Here is a 19,452-nt window from a genome sequence, read left to right as displayed (position 1 = left end):
TCCCTTCTCAGTGTGCATATTGTTACATGGAGTCAGAAGTGGGATCCTGTCTCAGTGTGCATATTGTTACATGGAGTCAGAAGTAGGATCCCGTCTCAGTGTCCGAAGTGGGATCCTGTGTCAGTGTGCATATTGTTACATGGTGAGAGAAATGGGATCCCGTCTCAGTGTGCATATTGTTACATGGACTTAGAAGTGGGATCCTGTGTCAGTGTCCGAAGTGGGATCCTGTGTCAGTGTGCATATTGTTACATGGTGTCAGAAATAGGATCCCATCTCAGTGTGCATATTGTTACATGGTGTCAGAAATAGGATCCCATCTCAGTGTGAATATTGTTACATGGTGTCAGAAATAGGATCCCATCTCAGTGTGCATATTGTTACATTATTAGGTAACACTTTATATTAAGGTCCCTTAATAAACCAATGATTAAAAAATGGTAATTCAATTATTTAAATATAAAGTGTTACCCATTAGTGAAGAGTTATGGTTTGGGGGGGGGCTCACCGGTGGCATGAGAAGCACCTATCATCCTCCCTCTGATCAATCCCTCTCTCTTCTCGTTGCGGACCACCTTGACCTTGACCTGGAGTTTGTGCTGCTGGACATAGCTGTCAAGATCTTCCTTCAGATCAGCTGTGGTGGAGAAACAGGACAGGAGAGATGCTTCCAGATGGAGCTGATATCTTTATCTATACATGTAGATCCCACTGCGATTAAAGCTCTATTTTCTATCTAAACTTACTCATAAGACCCTTGACGAACTTTTCAGTTGATACAGATAACACTCTTTCAATATGCCAATACAATACAGTAGCCTGCGTTTGTTCTCCAAGTAGGTCATTGAAGCACGCACACTGTAGACAGACACACATTCCATGACAGCATCCAATAATTTACTGGGCCTTGTTATGGTCAGCGTTGCTCCGGCGAGCCTGAACAAAACCAATAGATGCACAACTGAAAAGAGCAGCTTGCCTAGTTCACTGCTGTCATCCACCAGTATAATCTCATGCAGCAGGTAGGCCGGCGTGCGATCCAGGACGCTGTGCACGGTGCGCAGGAGGGCGGAGAACGCCTCGTTGAAGAAGCAGATCACTACGCTGGCCGCGGGGAGGGACAGAGGATAGATCATGTCTCGGCACCTGAGAGAGGGATGGGAGTCACTATTAACACATATTGCATGTTAGCACACAGAGCCACTGTAGTTCTACAGGGACAAACAGAACTAGGATCAGATCCTCTTTGATAATGGAATGCATACAACATCACTCACTCATTACGGTGTTCATCCATAAAATGATTCATTCATTCAAGGTTTATACAAATATGTCCATTCAATAGACAATTGCGTTAAAAAAAACCTGTCCAACACTCATGTCTTTATGGTATATGGTTCAGAAGTTAGACGTCTTACTCTGAGAATTTAGCATATTTATAGTGAATGGAATTTCATCACGGGCATGATCAAAAAGTGGTCACTGCTCACTAGAACTCTGTGGCGCTGCTCCGCGGCAGAACGGTGCTAACTTCAAACTAATGTGGCTGCAGGTTTGTGAGTGAAAACATGGGCTTTTTCTAAATGAAATCCGCAGAATACAAAACAAAAGAGGGACTAAATATATATGTATTTACCAAGCTAACAGACTGAATTTCAATATACACCCTCCGCGAAGACAATCTGTTCATGTTTTCATTGTGCATTTCTGTGTCTCCCTTTAAATTGCCATAGAAACGGCCCCTCTCACCGTAGATTGATAGCCAATATAGCCAAGGATCTGGAGATGAAAATGACTTAGGTATCAAGTTGATTTTGATTGGTCCCAACCCGCAGAAACACCTCCAAAATGGTACCACATCCCAACCCCAAATATGGAACAGATACACACCCAAGAGCGGCTTGCTCTAAACTAGCAACGGTCACAGCAAATTAACATTCTTATTGTATATATATATTATATATATTATAAGGTTTTAATATTGTAGAGAACAATCTAATTATTCATTCTATGTGATGTATAATGACAAAGAAAAAGTTCTGACATTTTTGTAGCACCCTACACCCTCATGCTCTGTCACTGTGCAGCTTCTAATGCAACATTTGGCTTGTGACTGTCACACCTACAGAACTTTCTACAACCTTGTGAAAGCCTTACCCCGTGGACACGTTAACAGTTTTACCCTTTGCTATAAAATCCTATGCCTCAACTACTCACTCTCTGCCCTATCCTAACATGTCTGCAGAATTTACAAACTCTCCTATAACATTTACAAGCAACTCATCGCGTGTGTGATAACTCCAACCTCCCGGCCTACTTGTTAGGCACAGACCAGTGCGAAATCAATTCATCTCTAGACAGATGATGTGGCCTGTCCTTTGATTTCGTAATGGCCACAAGCCAGGCAGAGAGAGATTGACATGATTTCCCATTTAGCCTTTGGCTACCGTCGGCCTTCATGCGATGGCTTGTAAAGTGCTGCGTCAGCCGTTCACTCTGAATGGGTCAATAAACCCACATATATGCCAAGCACAAACACGCTGTCGCGCTCACTCACTTGTCGTCCCTAGTGTCGGGGAGGTCTCTGTGGTAGCCTAGTCGATTGCTGATCAGTACGTTGAAAGCATGCTTGTGATAGCCCATGTCACGCACCTCCTGGTCTTGCTCATTAAAAATCATTCCTGGAAAGGAAAAGATGGGATGATGAAAAAAAATGAATAAAGAATGCAAGTTGATTCAATTGTTCAGAATAGGGAGGGTACTTGTGGTAGTTGGTCAGTATGAGGATTCTATTGATGTATCCAAGTTGCCATGGTAACATAAGGGGCCTTTGTCCAGAGTGTGAGGTAATGGCTTAGGTTTACTTTGCTGATGAACTCTGTGCAACCATGGAAATAACTCACTCAGCCAGCTGAAGGCCACACTCCAATTCAACAACATTTCAATAATGCTTTTTCATTGCTGCAATGAACCATTTGTGTGTCTCGTCATTGCACCTGCTTTCAGACAGTTAAAATCACTTAATGCCAACCGATAATCTGTAATGAGTTACGGTTAGCTTGATTGTTCCTATGTTTCTCACTGTCCAACTATAAATGGGCTTTGATGTGGAAACGCCTAGGCTGTACTTACTTTTCACATCGCTCTACTGTTAAATGTTTTATTGGTTGACATGGGAGCAAACCAACATTAAACTTCCCTTTTGGACCCATGAAGATTACAGACTGTCAAAATGTCCAAAACCATTCCAGAATTTGTCATGGGTACGATTGAGAGCTCATCATTCTGGGTGTATGTGACACTCTGAAGGTAATAGGCCTACAGTTCATAGGAGTTGATTACGATGCAGTTCACATGAGCTTCATTAATTAACTGACATTCATTTTGAGATTTTCTTCCAGGCCAGCTCCTTTACATTATCTGCTATGGTAACATTACTTTTCATGTACACTATAAAGTTCTGTATAAAGATAAGAGTGAAATCATCTTTGATGGGGGTCGTTTCAAGTTTCATGCTCTGAAGGAGGGCTCACTTACCCATCTCAGGAGAGAGATCGGCCTGCTTGTTGCCTCCTGCTCCAGCTGCAGGGACTGCCGTAATGCCATGTTCTGGCCCTCCTCCAGGGCCCTTGGAGAAACGGGGTTGGAAGCGGTGGGCCTGGGGCCCCTGGATGGGCACATACCTGAAGGTGGGCCGGCCGCCGTCTTGGCCGAGGCTGAAGTAGAGGAAGAGTAGGACGGACCAGGTCACGGAGGTGAAGAGGCAGCCATAGCAGAAATAGCGCAGTGTGACGCTACCCATGGTAGCCCTAGCATCGTCGGCGCTCCGTGCTCAGGCCCCTGTCGAGGAAACCAGAGACAATAAAGAAAGGGTCTAGATAGAAGCTTACAGACCTGCATACAAGCAGTTATGTGGTGCATTGAGTGAGTTGGAAGCTTACAGACCTGCATACAAGCAGTTATGTGGTGCATTGAGTGAGTTGGAAGCTTACAGACCTGCATACAAGCAGTTATGTGGTGCATTGAGTGAGTTGGAAGCTTACAGACCTGCATACAAGCAGTTATGTGGTGCATTGAGTGAGTTGGAAGCTTACAGACCTGCATACAAGCAGTTCTGCAGTGCATTGAGTGAGTTCTTGAGTTTCTATGAATAGCCTGAAAGAACATATCATCGGGAACTAAATATCACCTGTCTTCTCTCAGGGAAGAAAACATGCACAATTTATCCTGCTGAGGCTTTTTGAAAAGAAAACGCTCTGTAAACACATCTATTTATGACCCACAAAAAAATCAAAAATAATATACGCCTTATTTCTATTGCCCATCTCTGGCAGAAAAACAAGGAATGTCAGATATGTGAGTTTGATTATAATTGCGTGCGCTTTTTGGCACTGCATTCAAACAGATATACAAATCTTAATACAACAAAAGAACCCAGCATGGGGGAGCCATCACAGTTTCTGTCAAATGAGGACAGCAGGTCAAAAACAAGGCTAGTCCTCTCTGGAAAACACTTAGGCCTAAGCATGATTCACCGGTGAACAGATGCACACGGACGTCACAGAATGTTCCTTTGCTTTGGCACTTAGTGGCTTGTTAGTGAAAATGGGAAGGGAAGATGATCAGAGGTGAAAGAGAGAGGCGATGAGTCATTAGAGAAGAACATTTGTTAGTGAAAATGGGAAGGGAAGATGATCAGAGGTGAAAGAGAGAGGCGATGAGTCATTAGAGAAGAACATTTGTTAGTGAAAATGGGAAGGGAAGATGATCAGAGGTGAAAGAGAGAGGCGATGAGTCATTAGAGAAGAACATTTGGGATAGACAAAAAGAAAAAGTGCAAAGCCATTAATCGATAAATGCAGAAGTAGTGCATGTGATGAAAGGATCAGGCTAGGTCTAGATGAAGTGGACAGACTGAGCTATGGTGTGAAGCTCACACAGTGTGCCAAATGATTCGGCAAAGAAACCAAGTGCAACATTCTATATGGCAGTGGTATTCAAAGTTGGGGTCGCAACCTTGAACTGCAGTGGGTACAAATTATTATATGGGACAATATACTAACATTTTTGAGAAAGATAATTAGAAAGATTATATTTTATTGAGTAGGCCTAATTTATTGGTTTCTTTTCATTTAGAAAATGTAATGAATTGAAGGTTATTTTGATGTAAAAATCTAAATTGACAAATGTTAAGGTTGTGTCATTAGATTTAGGGTTGGGTCGCAAGAATTCATTGCGGAAAAATGGGTTCCCCGCTGAAATGTTTTGCAATGCCACTGCATTATGGTATACCCCATGGCCAACCTAGAGGGGTGAGCAATATGGCTTGGGTGGTCAAGTGGTTAGTGCCGCCACTCACAGCCCACATGTAGCCTACACTGCCTTTGGACCAAAGCAAAGACATTGCTTTAAAGAAGTTAGAATTTGTTTTTTTCATATGCACATCTATGAAGGTGGTTCTACAGTATGAGGAAGAATCTCAATACTTTGGTAAATAAACAAAGGAAATTAGGTTAGTTGAAATGCACCAAAGTGCTTGTATGACCTGCTGGACTAGTGCCCATTTCTGCTAACAAAAAGGCTATAGGCTAGCTAATGTCAAATGTTGATAGCAGAATTATATAAGGACAAAGGTCATTTGAATTTCACTCAGAAAAACAAATTGTTAAACACATCAGTGATTAGCCTAAATGTAAAACAAAATAGATATTTTGAAGTCTCTGTTACTTGATACCAGGACACCGAAGTTTCACAGAGACTAGTGGCATCACCACAAATTCAAGAGGGACAGAGCTAGGCTGGGAGAAGGGAAGTAAAAGCCTTGTTCACATTGGCAGTTTGAAGTGACCAAAATCAAAACATTTTGCTAACCAAAATGGACTTGTTTTTTTCAGTTGTTCTTAGACTTTGATCTTGAACATACAAAGCCACTGGGAAATGTTGATGGCAGGCATTGTTGTCACCTTAGCTTGCCACAGAACCTCTGAGTAATAGGAAGCATGAGCACCACCGCCAATCAGCCTCCAGCACTGTGCACATTCCCTTTGTTACTATGACAACTAGTTAGATTAGCCATGTCAGTGAATGACTGCTGTCTGAACACACACAAATCCGATTTGGTCACTTAGCCTGCTGTTTGGCCAGTCAGTATTCCAAAACTGATTTGAGCATTAAGGCCTGCAGTGCGAACAAGGATTTAGAGAAATTGAGCTCTCTGCGACATGGTTAGAGGAGAAGTAGTCATGCTCCGGGTCCTACCCCCCTGCCCTGCCCAGGAATGCCATATCATGGGGCGGCAGGGTAGCCTAGTGGTTAGAGCGTTGGACTAGTAACCGGAAGGTTGCGAGTTCAAACCCCCGAGCTGACATGGTACAAATCTGTCGTTCTGCCCCTGAACAGGCAGTTAACCCACTGTTCCCAGGCCGTCATTGAAAATAAGAATTTGTTCTTAACTGACTTGCCTGGTTAAATAAAGGTAAAAAAATAAATAAATTTAAAAAAATAAAAGCCAATGAGCCCAGCAACACGAGAGCCAATGAGAAATTGTATATTTCATCAACAATTAAAACGCCAGCAGGGGAAGATTTTACCCAGATAAGGCTGCAAACTTAATTATCGAATAATGATTCTTGCTATGTGCGTTATAACATTGAACGTCTAAATACAGTTATCCTATATGGATTACCAGATTCTGACACATTGACTGTTCATTCATTATTATAGCGTCCTTCTCCGTCCGACATTGTCTGGCAGCGTGCACTGCAGGCATTTTTCATTGCATAGAGTAGCAATGGTTTTGTAGCATTGGTTTGTTTTTTATTCCATCCCATGCTTTTATAACCAAGGCAAAGGACAGAACTATTTACTTTTTAATGTGTTATTTCTTACATTATTAGTCCAGGAAATGTTTTGTGTTATTACATACAGTTGGGAAGAACTAAAAATGTTTTGAGACTAACCAAAAACCGTGGATAGATGGCAGCATTCGCCAAACCTGTAGGCGCGAACCATCACATTTAACCATGGCAAGATGACTGGGAATATGGCTGAATACAAACAGTGTAGTTATTCCCTCCATAAGGCAATCAAACAGGCAAAACTGCAGTATAGAGACAGTGGTCGCAATTCAACAGCTCAGACACGTGTCTGGCAGGGTCTACAGACAATTACGGACTACAAAGGGAAAACCAGCCACGTCGCGGATACTGATGTCTTGCTTCCGGACAAGCTAAACACCTTCACCGCCCGCTTTGAGGATAACAGAGTCCCACCGATGCGGCATGCTACCAAAGACTGTGGGCTCTCCTTCTCCATGGCCAACTTGATCAAGACATTTAAGCGATAACCCACACAAGACTTATGGCCCAGACGACATCCCTAGCCGCGTCCTCAGAACATGCGCAGACCAGCTGGCCGGAGTGTTTACAGACATATTCAATCTCTCCCTATCCCAGTCTGCTGTCCACACATGCTTCAAGATGGCCACCATTGTTCCTGTACCCAAGAAAGCAGGGGTAATTGAACTAAATTACTTTCGCCCTGTAGCACTCACTTCTGTCATCATGAAGTGCTTTGAGAGACCATTCAAGGATCTTATCACCGCTACCATACCTGACACCCTAGACCCAATTCAACTTGCTTACCGCCCCAATAGATCCACAGACAATGCAATCGCCATCACACTGCACACTGCCCTATCCCATCTGGACAAGAGGAATACCTATGTAAGAAGGCTGTTCATTGACTATAGCTCAGCATTCAACACCATAGTACCCTCCAAGCTCATCATTAAGCTCGAGGCCCTGGGTATGAACCCCACCCTGTGCAACTGGGTCCTGGACTTCCAGACGGGCCGCCCCCAGGTAGTGAAGGTAGGAAACAACACATCCAATTCACTGATCATCAACACTGGGGCCCCAAAAGGATGTGTGCTCAGCCCCTCCTGTACTCCCTGTTCACCCATGACTGCGTAGCCACGCATGCCTCCAACTCAATCATCAAGTCTGCAGACGACACAACAGTCGCAGGCCTGATTACCAACAATGAAGAGACAGCCTACAAGGAGGAGGTGAGGGCCCTGGGAGTGTGGTGCCAGGAAAACAACCTCTCACTCAACATCAACAAAACAAAGGAGTTGATTGTGGACTTCAGGAAACAGCAGAGGGAGCACCCCCCCATCCACATTGATGGGACCGCAGTCGATAAGGTGGAAAGCTTCAAGTTCCTCGGCGTACACATCACTGACAAACTGAAATGGTCCACCTACAGAGACAGTGTGGTGAAGAAGATGCAACAGCGCCTCTTCAACCTCAGGAAGCTGAAGAAATGTGGCTTGGCACCTAAAACCCTCACAATCTTTTACAGATGCACAACTGAGCATCCTGTCGGGCTGTATCACCGCCTTGTATGCCGCAGGGCTCTCCAGGGGGTGGTGCGGTCTGCCCAACGCATCACCGGGGGCAAACTACTTGCCCTCCAGGACAACTACAGCACCCGATGTCACAGGAAGGCCAAAAATATCATCAAGGACAACAACCACCCGAGCCACTCCCTGTTCACCCAACTATCATCCAGAAGGCGAGGTCAGTATAGGTGCATCAAAGCTGGGACTGAGAAACAGAAAAACAGCTTCTATCTCAAGGCCATCAGACTGTTAAATAGCCATCACTAGCACATTAGAGGCTGCTGTCTCACATACATAGACTTGGAATCACTGGCCACTTTAATAAGGTTTACATATTTTGCCATTCTCATCTCATAAACTCAGCACCAGATTTGCCAGTTTTTGCTGTGAGATGTTACTCCACTCTTCACCAAGGCACCTGCAAGTTCCCGGACATTTCTGAGGGGAATGGCCCTAGCCCTCACCCTTCAATCCAACAGGTCCCAGACGTGCTCAATGAGATTGAGATCCGGGCTCTTCGCTGGCCATGGCAGAACACTGACATTCCTGTCTTGCAGGAAATCACGCACAAAACGAGCAGTATGGCTGGTGGCATTGTCATGCTGGAGGGTCATGTCAGGATGAGCCTGTAGGAAGGGTACCACATGAGAGAGAAGGATGTCTTCCCTGTAACGCACAGCGCTGAGATTGCCTGCAATGACAACAAGCTCAGTCCAATGATGCAGTGACACACCGCCCCAGACCATGATGGACCATCCATTTCCAAATTGATCCCGCTCCAGAGTACAGGCCTCGGTGTAACGCTCATTCCTTCGACGATAAACGCAAATCTGACCATCACACCTGGTAAGACAAAACCACGACTCGTAAGTGAAGAGCACTTTTTGCCAATCCTGTCTGGTCCAGCGATGATGGGTTTGTGCCCATAAGCGACGTTGTTGCTGGTGATGTCTGGTGAGGACCTGCCTTACAACAGGCCTACAAGCCCTCAGTCCAGCCTCTCTCAGCCTATTGCGGAAAGTCTGAGCACTGATGGAGGGATTGTGCGTTCCTGGTGTAACTCAGGCAGTTGCTACCATCCTGTACCTGTCCCACAGGTGTGATGTTCGGATGTACCGATCCTGTGCAGGTGTTGTTACACGTGGTCTGCCACTGCGAGGAAGATCAGCTGTCCGTCCTGTCTCCCTGTAGAGCTGTCTTAGGCGTCTCACAGTACAGACATTTCAATTTATTGCCCTGGCCACATCTGCAGTCCTCATGCCTCCTTGCAGCCTGCCTAAGACACATTCATTCAGATGAGCAGGGACCCTGGGAATCTTTCTTTTGGTGTTTTTCAGAGTCAGTAGAAAGGCCTCTTTTTAGTGTCCTAAGTTTTCATAACTGTGACCTTAATTGCCTACCGTCTGTAAGCTGTTAGTGTCTTAATGACCGTTCCACAGGTGCATGTTTATTAATTGTTTATGGTTCATTGAACAAGCATGGGAAACAGTGTTTAAACCCTTTACAATGAAGATCTGTGAAGTTATTTGGATTTTTACGAATTATCTTTGAAAGACAGGGTCCTGAAAAAGGTATGTTAATTTGTTTTGCTGAGTTTATGTATATAATGGATTCTATCATATTCTACTGTATGCCATTCTGACATTGCTCGTCCAAATATTTATATATTCTTAATTCCATTCCATTAGATGTATGTGTATTGTTAGATATTCCTGCACTTTTGGGAGCTAGAAACACAAGCATTTTGCTAAATGTGTGTGACAAATAACATTTGACTTGGCATAGTGCCTTCAGAAAGTATTCATACCCTTTGACTTATTCCACATGTTGTTACAGCCTGAATTCAAAATGGATTAAATTGATTTGTCTTCTCACCCATCTACACACAATACCCCATAATGACAAAGTGAAAACATGTTTTTAGAAATTTTAGCAAATTTATTGACAAATAAATACAGAAATATATAATTACATAAGTATTCACACCCCTGAGTCAATACTTTGTAGAAGCACCTTTGGCAGCGATTACAGCTGTGAGTCTTTCTGGGTAAGTCTATAAGAGCTTTCCAGAGCTGGATTGGGCAACATTTGCACTTTATTATTTTCAAAATTCTTCAAACTTTGTAAAATTGATTGTTGATCATAGCTAGACAACAATTTAGGTCTTGCCATAGACTTTCAAGCAGATTTAATTAAAAACTGTAACTCTGCCACTAAGGAACATTTACTGTCTCCTTGGTAAACAACTCCAGTGTAGATTTGGCCTTGTGTTTTAGGTTATTGTCCTTCTGAAAGGTGAATTTACCTCCCAGTGTCTGCTGGAAAGCAGACTGAACCAGATTTTGCCTGTGCTTAGCTCGGTTTCTTTTTTATCCAGAAAAACTCCCCAGTCCTTAACATTTACAAGCATACCCATAACATGATGCAGCCACCACTATGCTTGAAAATATGGAGTGATACTCAGAAATGTGTTGTGTTGGATTTTCCCCAAACATAACACTTGGTATTCAGAATGAAAAGTGAATTTCTTGGCACATTTTTAGCGCTTTGTTGCGAACAGGATGCATGTTTTGTTATATTTGTATTCTGTACGGGCTTCCTTCTTTTCGTTCTGTCAATTAGGTTAGTATCGTGGCGTAACTATACTGAACAAAAATATAAAACGCTACATGCAACAATTTCACAGAGTTACAGTTCATATAAGGAAATCAGTCAATTAAAATAAATCTGGCCTTAATCTGTGGATTTCACATGACTGGGCAGGGATTTAGCCATGGGTGGGCATAGGCCCAGCCAATCAAAACGAGTTTTACGACATACAGAAATACTCCTAAGTTTCACCAGCTGTCCGGGTTGCTTCTCTCAGATGATCCCGCAGGTGAAGAAGCTGAATTGCACTCTCCCTCAACTTGAGACCTCTGTGGCATTGTGTTGTGTGACAAAACTTCACATTTAAGAGTGTCCTTTTATTGTACCCAACACAACGTTGTAATGATCATGCTGTTTATTCAGCTTATTGATATGCCACACTTGTCAGGTGGATTAGTTTGGCAAAGGAGAAATGTAAACAAATTTGTGCATATGGAACATTTCTGGGATCTTTTATTTCACCTCATGAAACCAAAACTTTACAGATTGCGTTTATACACTGCTCAAAAAAATAAAGGGAAAACTTAAACAACACAATGTAACTCCAAGTCAATCACACGTCTGTGAAATCAAACTGTCCACTTAGGAAGCAACACTGATTGACAATACATTTCACATGCTGTTGTGCAAATGGAATAGACAACAGGTGGAAATTATAGACAATTAGCAAGACACCCCCAATAAAGGAGTGGTTCTGCAGGTGGTGACCACAGACCACTTCTCAGTTCCTATGCTTCCTGGCTGATGTTTTGGTCACTTATGAATGCTTCCGGTGCTTTCAATCTAGTGGTAGCATGAGACGGAGTCTACAACCCACACAAATGGCTCAGGTAGTGCAGCTCATCCAGGATGGCTGTGTCTGTCAGCGTAGTGTCCAGAGCATGGAGGCGCTACCAGGAGACAGGCCAGTACATCAGGAGACGTGGAGGAGGCCGTAGGAGGGCAACAACCCAGCAACAGGACCGCTACCTCCGCCTTTGTGCAAGGAGGAGCAGGAGGAGCACTGCCAGAGCCCTGCAAAATGACTTCCAGCAGGCCACAAATGTGCACGTGTCTGCTCAAACGGTCAGAAACAGAATCCATGAGGGTGGTATGAGGGCCCGACGTCCACAGGTGGGGGTTGTGCTTACTACAGCCCAACACCGTGCAGGACGTTTGGCATTTAACAGAGAACACCAAGATTGGCAAATTCTGACTGCCAGTAGCCTGACTGCCATTAGGTACCGAGATGAGATCCTCAGACCCCTTGTGAGACCATATGCTGGTGCGGTTGGCCCTGGGTTCCTCCTAATGCAAGACAATGCTAGACCGTGTCAGCAGTTCCTGCAAGAGGAAGGCATTGATGCTATGGACTGGCCCGCCCGTTCCCCAGACCTGAATTGAGCACATCTGGGACATTTTGTCTCGCTCCATCCACCAACGCCACGTTGCACCACAGACTGTCCAGGAGTTGGCGGATGCTTTAGTCCAGGTCTGGGAGGAGATTCCTCAGGAGACCATCCGCCACCTCATCAGGAGCATGGCCAAGCATTGTAGGGAGGTCATACAGGCACATGGAGGCCACACACACTGAGCCTCATTTTGACTTGTTTTAAGGACATTACATCAAAGTTGGATCAGCCTGTAGTGTGATTTTCCACTTTAATTTTGAGTGTGACTCCAAATCCAGACCTCCATGGGTTAATAAATTTGATTTCCATTGATCATTTGTGTGATTTTGTTGTCAGCACATTCAACTATGTAAAGAAAATAGTATTTAATAAGAATATTTCATTCATTCAGATCTAGGATGTGTTATTTTAGTATTTCCTTTATTTTTTTGAGCAGTGTATGTTGTTGATCCATCCGCAGTGTTCTATCAGTGCCATTAAAGTCTATAATGGTTTCAAAGTCACTATTGGCCCTCATGGTGAAATCCTTGAAAGGTTTCCATCCTCTCCGGCAACTGAGTTAGGAAGGATGCCTGTGTCTTTGTAGTGACTGGGTGTGCTGATACACCAGACAAAGTATAATTAATAACTTCACCATGCTCAAAGGGAAATTCAATAGGTGCCTTCTTTTTGAGGCATTGGAAAACCTCCCTGGTCTTTGGTTGAATTTGTGTTTGAAATTCACTGCTCGACTGAGGGATCTTACAGATAATAGTATGTGTGTGGTACAGAGATGAGGTAGTCATTCAAAAATCATGTTAAACACTGTTATTGCACACAGAGTGAGGCCATGCAACTTGTGACTTGTTAAGCACATTTTTACTCCTGAACATATTTAGGCTTGCCATAACAACAGGGTTGAGTACTTATTGACTCAAGACATTTCAGCTTTTAATTTATTTGAAATACATAATTCCATTTTGACATTATGGGGTATTGTGTGTAAGCCAGGGATAAAAAATAATAATACATGTAATCAATATTAAATTCCTTCTGTAACACAACAAAATGTGGAAAAAGTAAAGGGTTGTGAATACTTTCTGAAGGCACTGAACAGTTGCTGTGGTCACAGACATTGGAAACTAAGGACCTGCCCTTGAGCTCTGACAGCAGGTCAAATAACAGGACTATCGGTGGTGGCTAGTGTTGTGACATTAGGCTGACTACAGTGTGTCTGTGGTTCAGGGGTCCAATCTGTCCCATTAATTCATGAATGAAGAAGGGACCAGTGCCAAAAAGCTGCTAACACTAATGAGCACACATAGCCTAATGCTACGTCAGGACAGTGAGGCCTAAATGCTCAATGCTTGTCGCATAGCTAGTAGGTCGTGAATGCAAACGGAGGAAAAATGAGGCGAGTTGATCTCGACACTGTCTAAATTGAAACGGCTTAAATATTGTGTCAAAGCAGTGCTTCTCAAGACTAGCTTTCAAAATGACTCTGCTGAATTTATAACCAAAATCGATATCCATTTCAGAGGAGCACTGGTTTCACACGGAGGAGTGGAGTGCTGAGAGGCCAAAGTTTCACAAGAAGAAGAAGATTGTAAATTAAAGTTGGCAGCGAGTTAATGGAATTCAGATGTAGCCGCCATGGTCCAGAGGGACAAAGCAGTTTTAAATTGTACCACAGAAAACAGAACAGAGCCTTGCTAATTTAGTTCCTTTCTGGTTCCAATTTAGAAAATAGGACAAGCAGCACAAGTGCAAACATACTTTTACTCTCTCTCACTGGCATAGTCCTGTCACACACCACACAAATAGAAATGGTAAAAATATGCTGAACTGGCTCCATAAATAAATATGAAAAGGATAGAAAAACAGAAATGCCAGTGTAGTCTGTGGTCTATAATTAGCCACCTGGAGCCTTTCTCCAGCTGAAACAGTAAAGGAGGGGCTTGTGCCATTAGGCTAATCCAAAACTGCCATATTGCAGCAGGCATTTGGACTAGACTGGAGCTGCCTGTCACCACCCTGGACCCACAGAGGGGTAACAGCACAGTAGACTAGAGCAAAGTTTAGTACAGTACACAGAGCACACTAGAGTTGAGTACACTATAATGTACTGGATTGTATTAAACTCTCCTGTACTCTACTCTGATGTCCAAACTTGTGAAACAGACATCTATGATTGGTTCAGATTTGGTCCAGTACGGACCAACCAAATTTGGTCTTGTTTGGGGGCAGAGCTCATTAAAATAATAGCCAGTGTGTAGAATATTACCCAAATATGCAAAGGAGGATATCACATATTTATACCTTTGCGTACCTATTTAGGATACATCACCACAAAGAGAATGCCATTCATAACCTTATGCATTTCTGTGTAGGGATCAGGGGCCAATTATGTTACCGGGTTTAAATTCACTTCACTTACTCTAGTTCAATAACCAAAATATATTTTTTCAATGTCAGTGTGTATTGTCATAGCTGACAACCCCTTTTTTCTGCAGACATCTTTGAATCTTAATTCAGAGAAAATATTATTAACTGTTTTCGGGAAAAAAACAGATGGAGATTTTACTGAAATTTTGTTACCAAACTTTGCATCTTCACAGTTGTTCCAGTAAATGTGTTTTTGTAAAATGTTCAGTGTAAATTGTTAAAAGTAGTAGTTGTGCATAGAGTTGTATGGTTTGTTCAACTTTGAAATCAATGGGGGTTTTTTTGCAAACATTTTAAGTGTAAAATCTGAGTTACCGTGGAATTTCCCTTATTGTACAATATTTGAATCACTAACCCAACTATGGGTTTAGTGCCAGTTGGACATGATCCTCGATTGCAGGCAGTTTCTTTCTAATGACACCTGGGAATGGGGCTCTTGTCTCTCAATATTTTTTATTTTAGCTGGCCGGTGCGCCACTCAGTTGATGAAAAACAACTGGAGATGCACTGCGCCTTGCTTCTAAAGCTGCCTGATCTCAGCTGACACAGTATGTCAGATTTCCCAGCCAAAACAGACGGTCACTGATCGCCCGCTTAAAATGTATGCACTAAAACGCATTCGTTGAAATTCTGCCAAAGCTCCATTTAATGTCAAGCTACTGTTCAACTCTGATATGATCTGCGAGGTTTATAGCAGCAGCAGGCACAAACACAACATAATTTGAAAACTGACAAAGATGTCACCTTCATTGAGTTTCAATTGCAGAGGTATATAAAGATGATGGCCTCCATGCGCTTACCACAAATTCCTTGTTTTGCCAAGTTCGCCTTATTGTACATTGCTAATGACCATAAAAAAAAGAGTAACAGAGAGCAGAGTATACACAATCCCAATGTTAGCTTCAAGATGCCAGCCATTTCAAAAAACAACAAATTTGATTGTGCTGATTTATTGGCACATTGAACCATATCGTGGGCCATAGTTTAACAACCCAGTTGATAGTCCTAAAAACAAATGGTGTCATCCAATGTTCCCTCGAAGCTGCGCCTCCCCCAGGACTGCAGCGCAGAAGAAATATCAGTGTGCTCAGAGAAGCACGAGACTGAACTTCACTCAACTTTCTAGAGTTTTACCCATTAGTTAACGCCATCAACGTTTCCTTTACTGTGGGAATTGTGAATGAGTCAACGGAATATTAGCCACTTTCAAAGCAACAAACCAAAACAAACCATAACCAATCAGAGCTGCAGTGGGCCATTGTCATGTATGGATCTGTGCCATTCACTTTGAACTGGACTGTTTTTAAAACATCAGGGTCGTGGGTAGATGGGATTGTTTTTAGATTATTATTTTCTTTAAAATGTATTTAACTAGGCAAGTTCTTACTTACAATGATGATCACCTCCGTGTCTGAAGGACAAGTGTATTAACAGATCAATGTCAAGCTCTGCATGTTTCATGGAATGTAGACCTACATTGAACACCACACATTGGCTGCTACAGTAGGTTGAATGATAGAACCGCTATTTCCATGTTAAAATGTTATGGATGCATTTTCCCCATTGTTTTTGATGGTATGCTACTCTAACTTAAGGTGAATACAGCCTCAGTGCTCATAGTAAACGTGCGCCGGAAGTTGCACCAAATCAAAAGATCTAGAACAGTGCCCATGCCATCTGGTATATTTTTCTGCATTATGATTAGGGCTGTCAAACAATTAACATTTTTAAATCAAGTTAATCGCAGGATTTGTTGTGATTAATTATGATTAACCACAAATTTAGATTTTGCTCAAATTGAGCTGCGATTTAAGATTTTTAGAATAATATTGATGTCTTGATTTTGACAAAGTAATATATATATATATATATAGCCTGAAACTAATGGCTGCAAAATCGTGTACATGTTCCTTACAAGCTAGAATTTAGAATAAAATGACATTTAAACTTCAACTGGTAAGAGTGTATTTCAGCTGCTGGAAAATATATGGTTTGGTTCAATAAAAAAATATTCACACTAAAAGGTGTTTACATTTTCTCCTGCTTCAGAATATACAATTTCCATTGTCATGGCATGCTTTGTTCAATAGCTATCGAGGAGAGAAAACCAAATTTACAACATAAAACTCTCTCTATAGCTTTTGAACCAAGCATGCCATGACAATTAAAATAGTATATTCTGAAACGGGGGAAGATGGAAAGCATTCGAGATTTTTTTATTTTATTACTTTTTTGTGTGTGCAATTCACACATAAAGATGTCGATTGTTCTTCTCCCCTGGTTTAGAATATAAGTCATGTTAATTTTTACAAAAGCTGTATCCTTTCTAGCCATGACAGAATTTCATGCTATCCCTTCTAGCCATGACACAAGTTCATGCTACTGTTACTGATGAGCGAAAACCGAATATCCAATGTAAAATTCCTTTACCTAGGTGTCCAACCATTTACACCGAGTGTACAAAACATTAAAAACCTTTCCTAATGTTGCGTTAGTAATGTTTTGCCTTCAGAAAAGCCTCAATAGCGGCTCTAAAATGCTTTCCTGAGGATATTTTGTCTCATATTTAGAACAGGTTAAGGACTTTAGCTATAACGTTAGCTACTTAACTGATCGGCAAACTTCTAACTGTTAACGTTAGTTGTTAGCGTGCAATGCAAAATAAAAGACACGCTCGCTAGTTAGTGAAACTTTGCTTTAACTAACACGTGAGTTGACATTGGTCACTTTAATTCCAGTCAGTGATCTCACTAGCTAATAAAACAACAAGCAGCTAACAGCTAGTTAAAATCATCAATCCAAACATGCTTGTTAGCGCGAGTCCTGACATCGCCAATGAGGATCGAGACTCGATGCATGCCAACATTTCTGAAAATAAAGTGTCACGTAAACTTACGATGCACTTGCTTCATTGACATCCCAATTTGTCTATGCTGGTATTGCAAATTCCGTTGGTTTAGGTACTGCGTCAACACCCAAGTCATACCTCCCCACCGCGGTCAGTACACTACACAACAAACACCCCCGTGACACAAAAAACTACATTCCATCCAAACCCGTTTCTAGCTGCTTGGCCATTCTCTTTGGTTTAAAACAACCCAATGCACCAAGTCAATAGCTATAGCTAACGCTAGCAACCTAGCTACTCTTTTCTGAGTTTGGTCAGAGATATTAAAAAAGGGTGGAGATAAGAATACCATGGGACATGACTTGAGAAACGTATACGGTCCGCCCAACAGACTATCGACCAATCGCGTTCAGGTTGTCATGGTGCGTTACGCGTTTGCAAAAACTAATCGTCAAACAATCCCTTCTAAAGGTGAGGGAAAGAGTCGAGAAACCTGCCTGTTTTCCTCAAAAGTACGTAATATCATGATTTCAAAGCTATACGATATTACAGAGAACAAATTAGTCATCCCACATCTCTGAAAATATGTGTAATGTTGTACTTCTTGTTCACGTGATTCGTGCTAATGTTTTATTTTTTTTGTAGGCGCCAAATTGACTCCCATTCACTCCGTGAAGGAGGGATCCCCTTGTCCCATAATCACCCAGAATGCACCGTGCGGCACATTGACGACGCATGGGCAACGTACACAATAGGCGCTAATACGAATCCCTTTGAATTCTCCATCTCCTCAAAAGTATCTCTGGCTTGGTTCTAGTACAGTGCAGTGGCTGTGCGGCGTAGGAGTTGATAATGCTGGATTACCCAATCAGATATGACTGATTCACACTGTTCAGAACAATCGAAACGCGAAAATGCCTGCAGTCGATGCAGCATTGCATTAGTGGAAACCAAAACAAGAGGGACCTACCTAACTTTGTAAAATCTAAACTATATTTCGCAACGGACAATCTATTTATACACTAGATTAATTTTGGGAGCGCGATTTTGAAGCCACCGCGCCTCCATCTTGGCACTCCCCCATCGTTGTAAAACATATTTTGAAAGCTATAGAAATGCATTTATTAATGTCTACATTTGTTTTTGCAGAGTTTATTCTATCAAAGACACCTTAATACAGGGATGGGCAATTGGCAGCCTGTGGCCAACAAAATTTCACTTAGGGGGCTCTGACTGCATTGTGGGTATGGATGTGGGTACGCAGACCCATAAGCACTGTAGCCCCATCATGATGAGTTTAGATTTTTTGTGGCCCCCACCCCCATACAAATCCCTACCTTAAAGTGGCAAAATTGAACTTTTTGGGCGACCTGGTGAAAATCACATAGAAATGTGAGTTATAAATCTATCAATCTACTTGAAAGCAAGTCTAAGAAGCAGTAGATCTGTTCTATGTGCGCTCTTTCTATGCTTCCTGTTCTTAAATTTTGTTTTTGTATTTTTTACTTTCGGTTTTGTACACCAACTTCAAACAGCAGAAATAACAATATTGTTGGTTATGGAAAATATATTTCACAGCAGTTTAGATGGTACAATGATTCTATACACTATACTATCTTACTTTGTGACATAAACTGAAATTAGGCAAACTATTAGAGTAAAAACAGAATCGACATAATGAATACACAACTGAAGATCCTGTGTGTATGTGTTGTGTCATTGGAGCATGTGTCGTT

General features: G+C 42.3%; 1 protein-coding gene across 1 annotated transcript in view; it reads right to left on the bottom strand.

Annotated features, from left to right (window-relative positions):
* Positions 1-18,057, bottom strand: part of LOC110535293 (polypeptide N-acetylgalactosaminyltransferase 11) — a 48,202-nt gene extending 30,145 nt beyond the window's left edge. The window contains exons 1-5 of the mRNA XM_021620196.2: positions 17,765-18,057; positions 3,538-3,840; positions 2,558-2,681; positions 980-1,146; positions 509-637 (exon numbers count right to left, since the gene is read on the bottom strand). Coding sequence (XP_021475871.2) covers positions 509-637; positions 980-1,146; positions 2,558-2,681; positions 3,538-3,802 — 685 coding nt within the window. The 5' untranslated portion in view covers positions 3,803-3,840; positions 17,765-18,057. The remainder of the gene's footprint in view (positions 1-508; positions 638-979; positions 1,147-2,557; positions 2,682-3,537; positions 3,841-17,764) is intronic.
* Between the last annotated feature and the right edge of the window lie 1,395 nt (positions 18,058-19,452).

The sequence above is a fragment of the Oncorhynchus mykiss genome, chromosome 11 (assembly GCF_013265735.2).
Source record: "Oncorhynchus mykiss isolate Arlee chromosome 11, USDA_OmykA_1.1, whole genome shotgun sequence".
In the NCBI taxonomy this organism is placed as follows: domain Eukaryota; kingdom Metazoa; phylum Chordata; class Actinopteri; order Salmoniformes; family Salmonidae; genus Oncorhynchus; species Oncorhynchus mykiss.
Note: the sequence above shows the minus strand (reverse complement) of the source record. Positions and strands in the feature narration are given on the sequence as shown.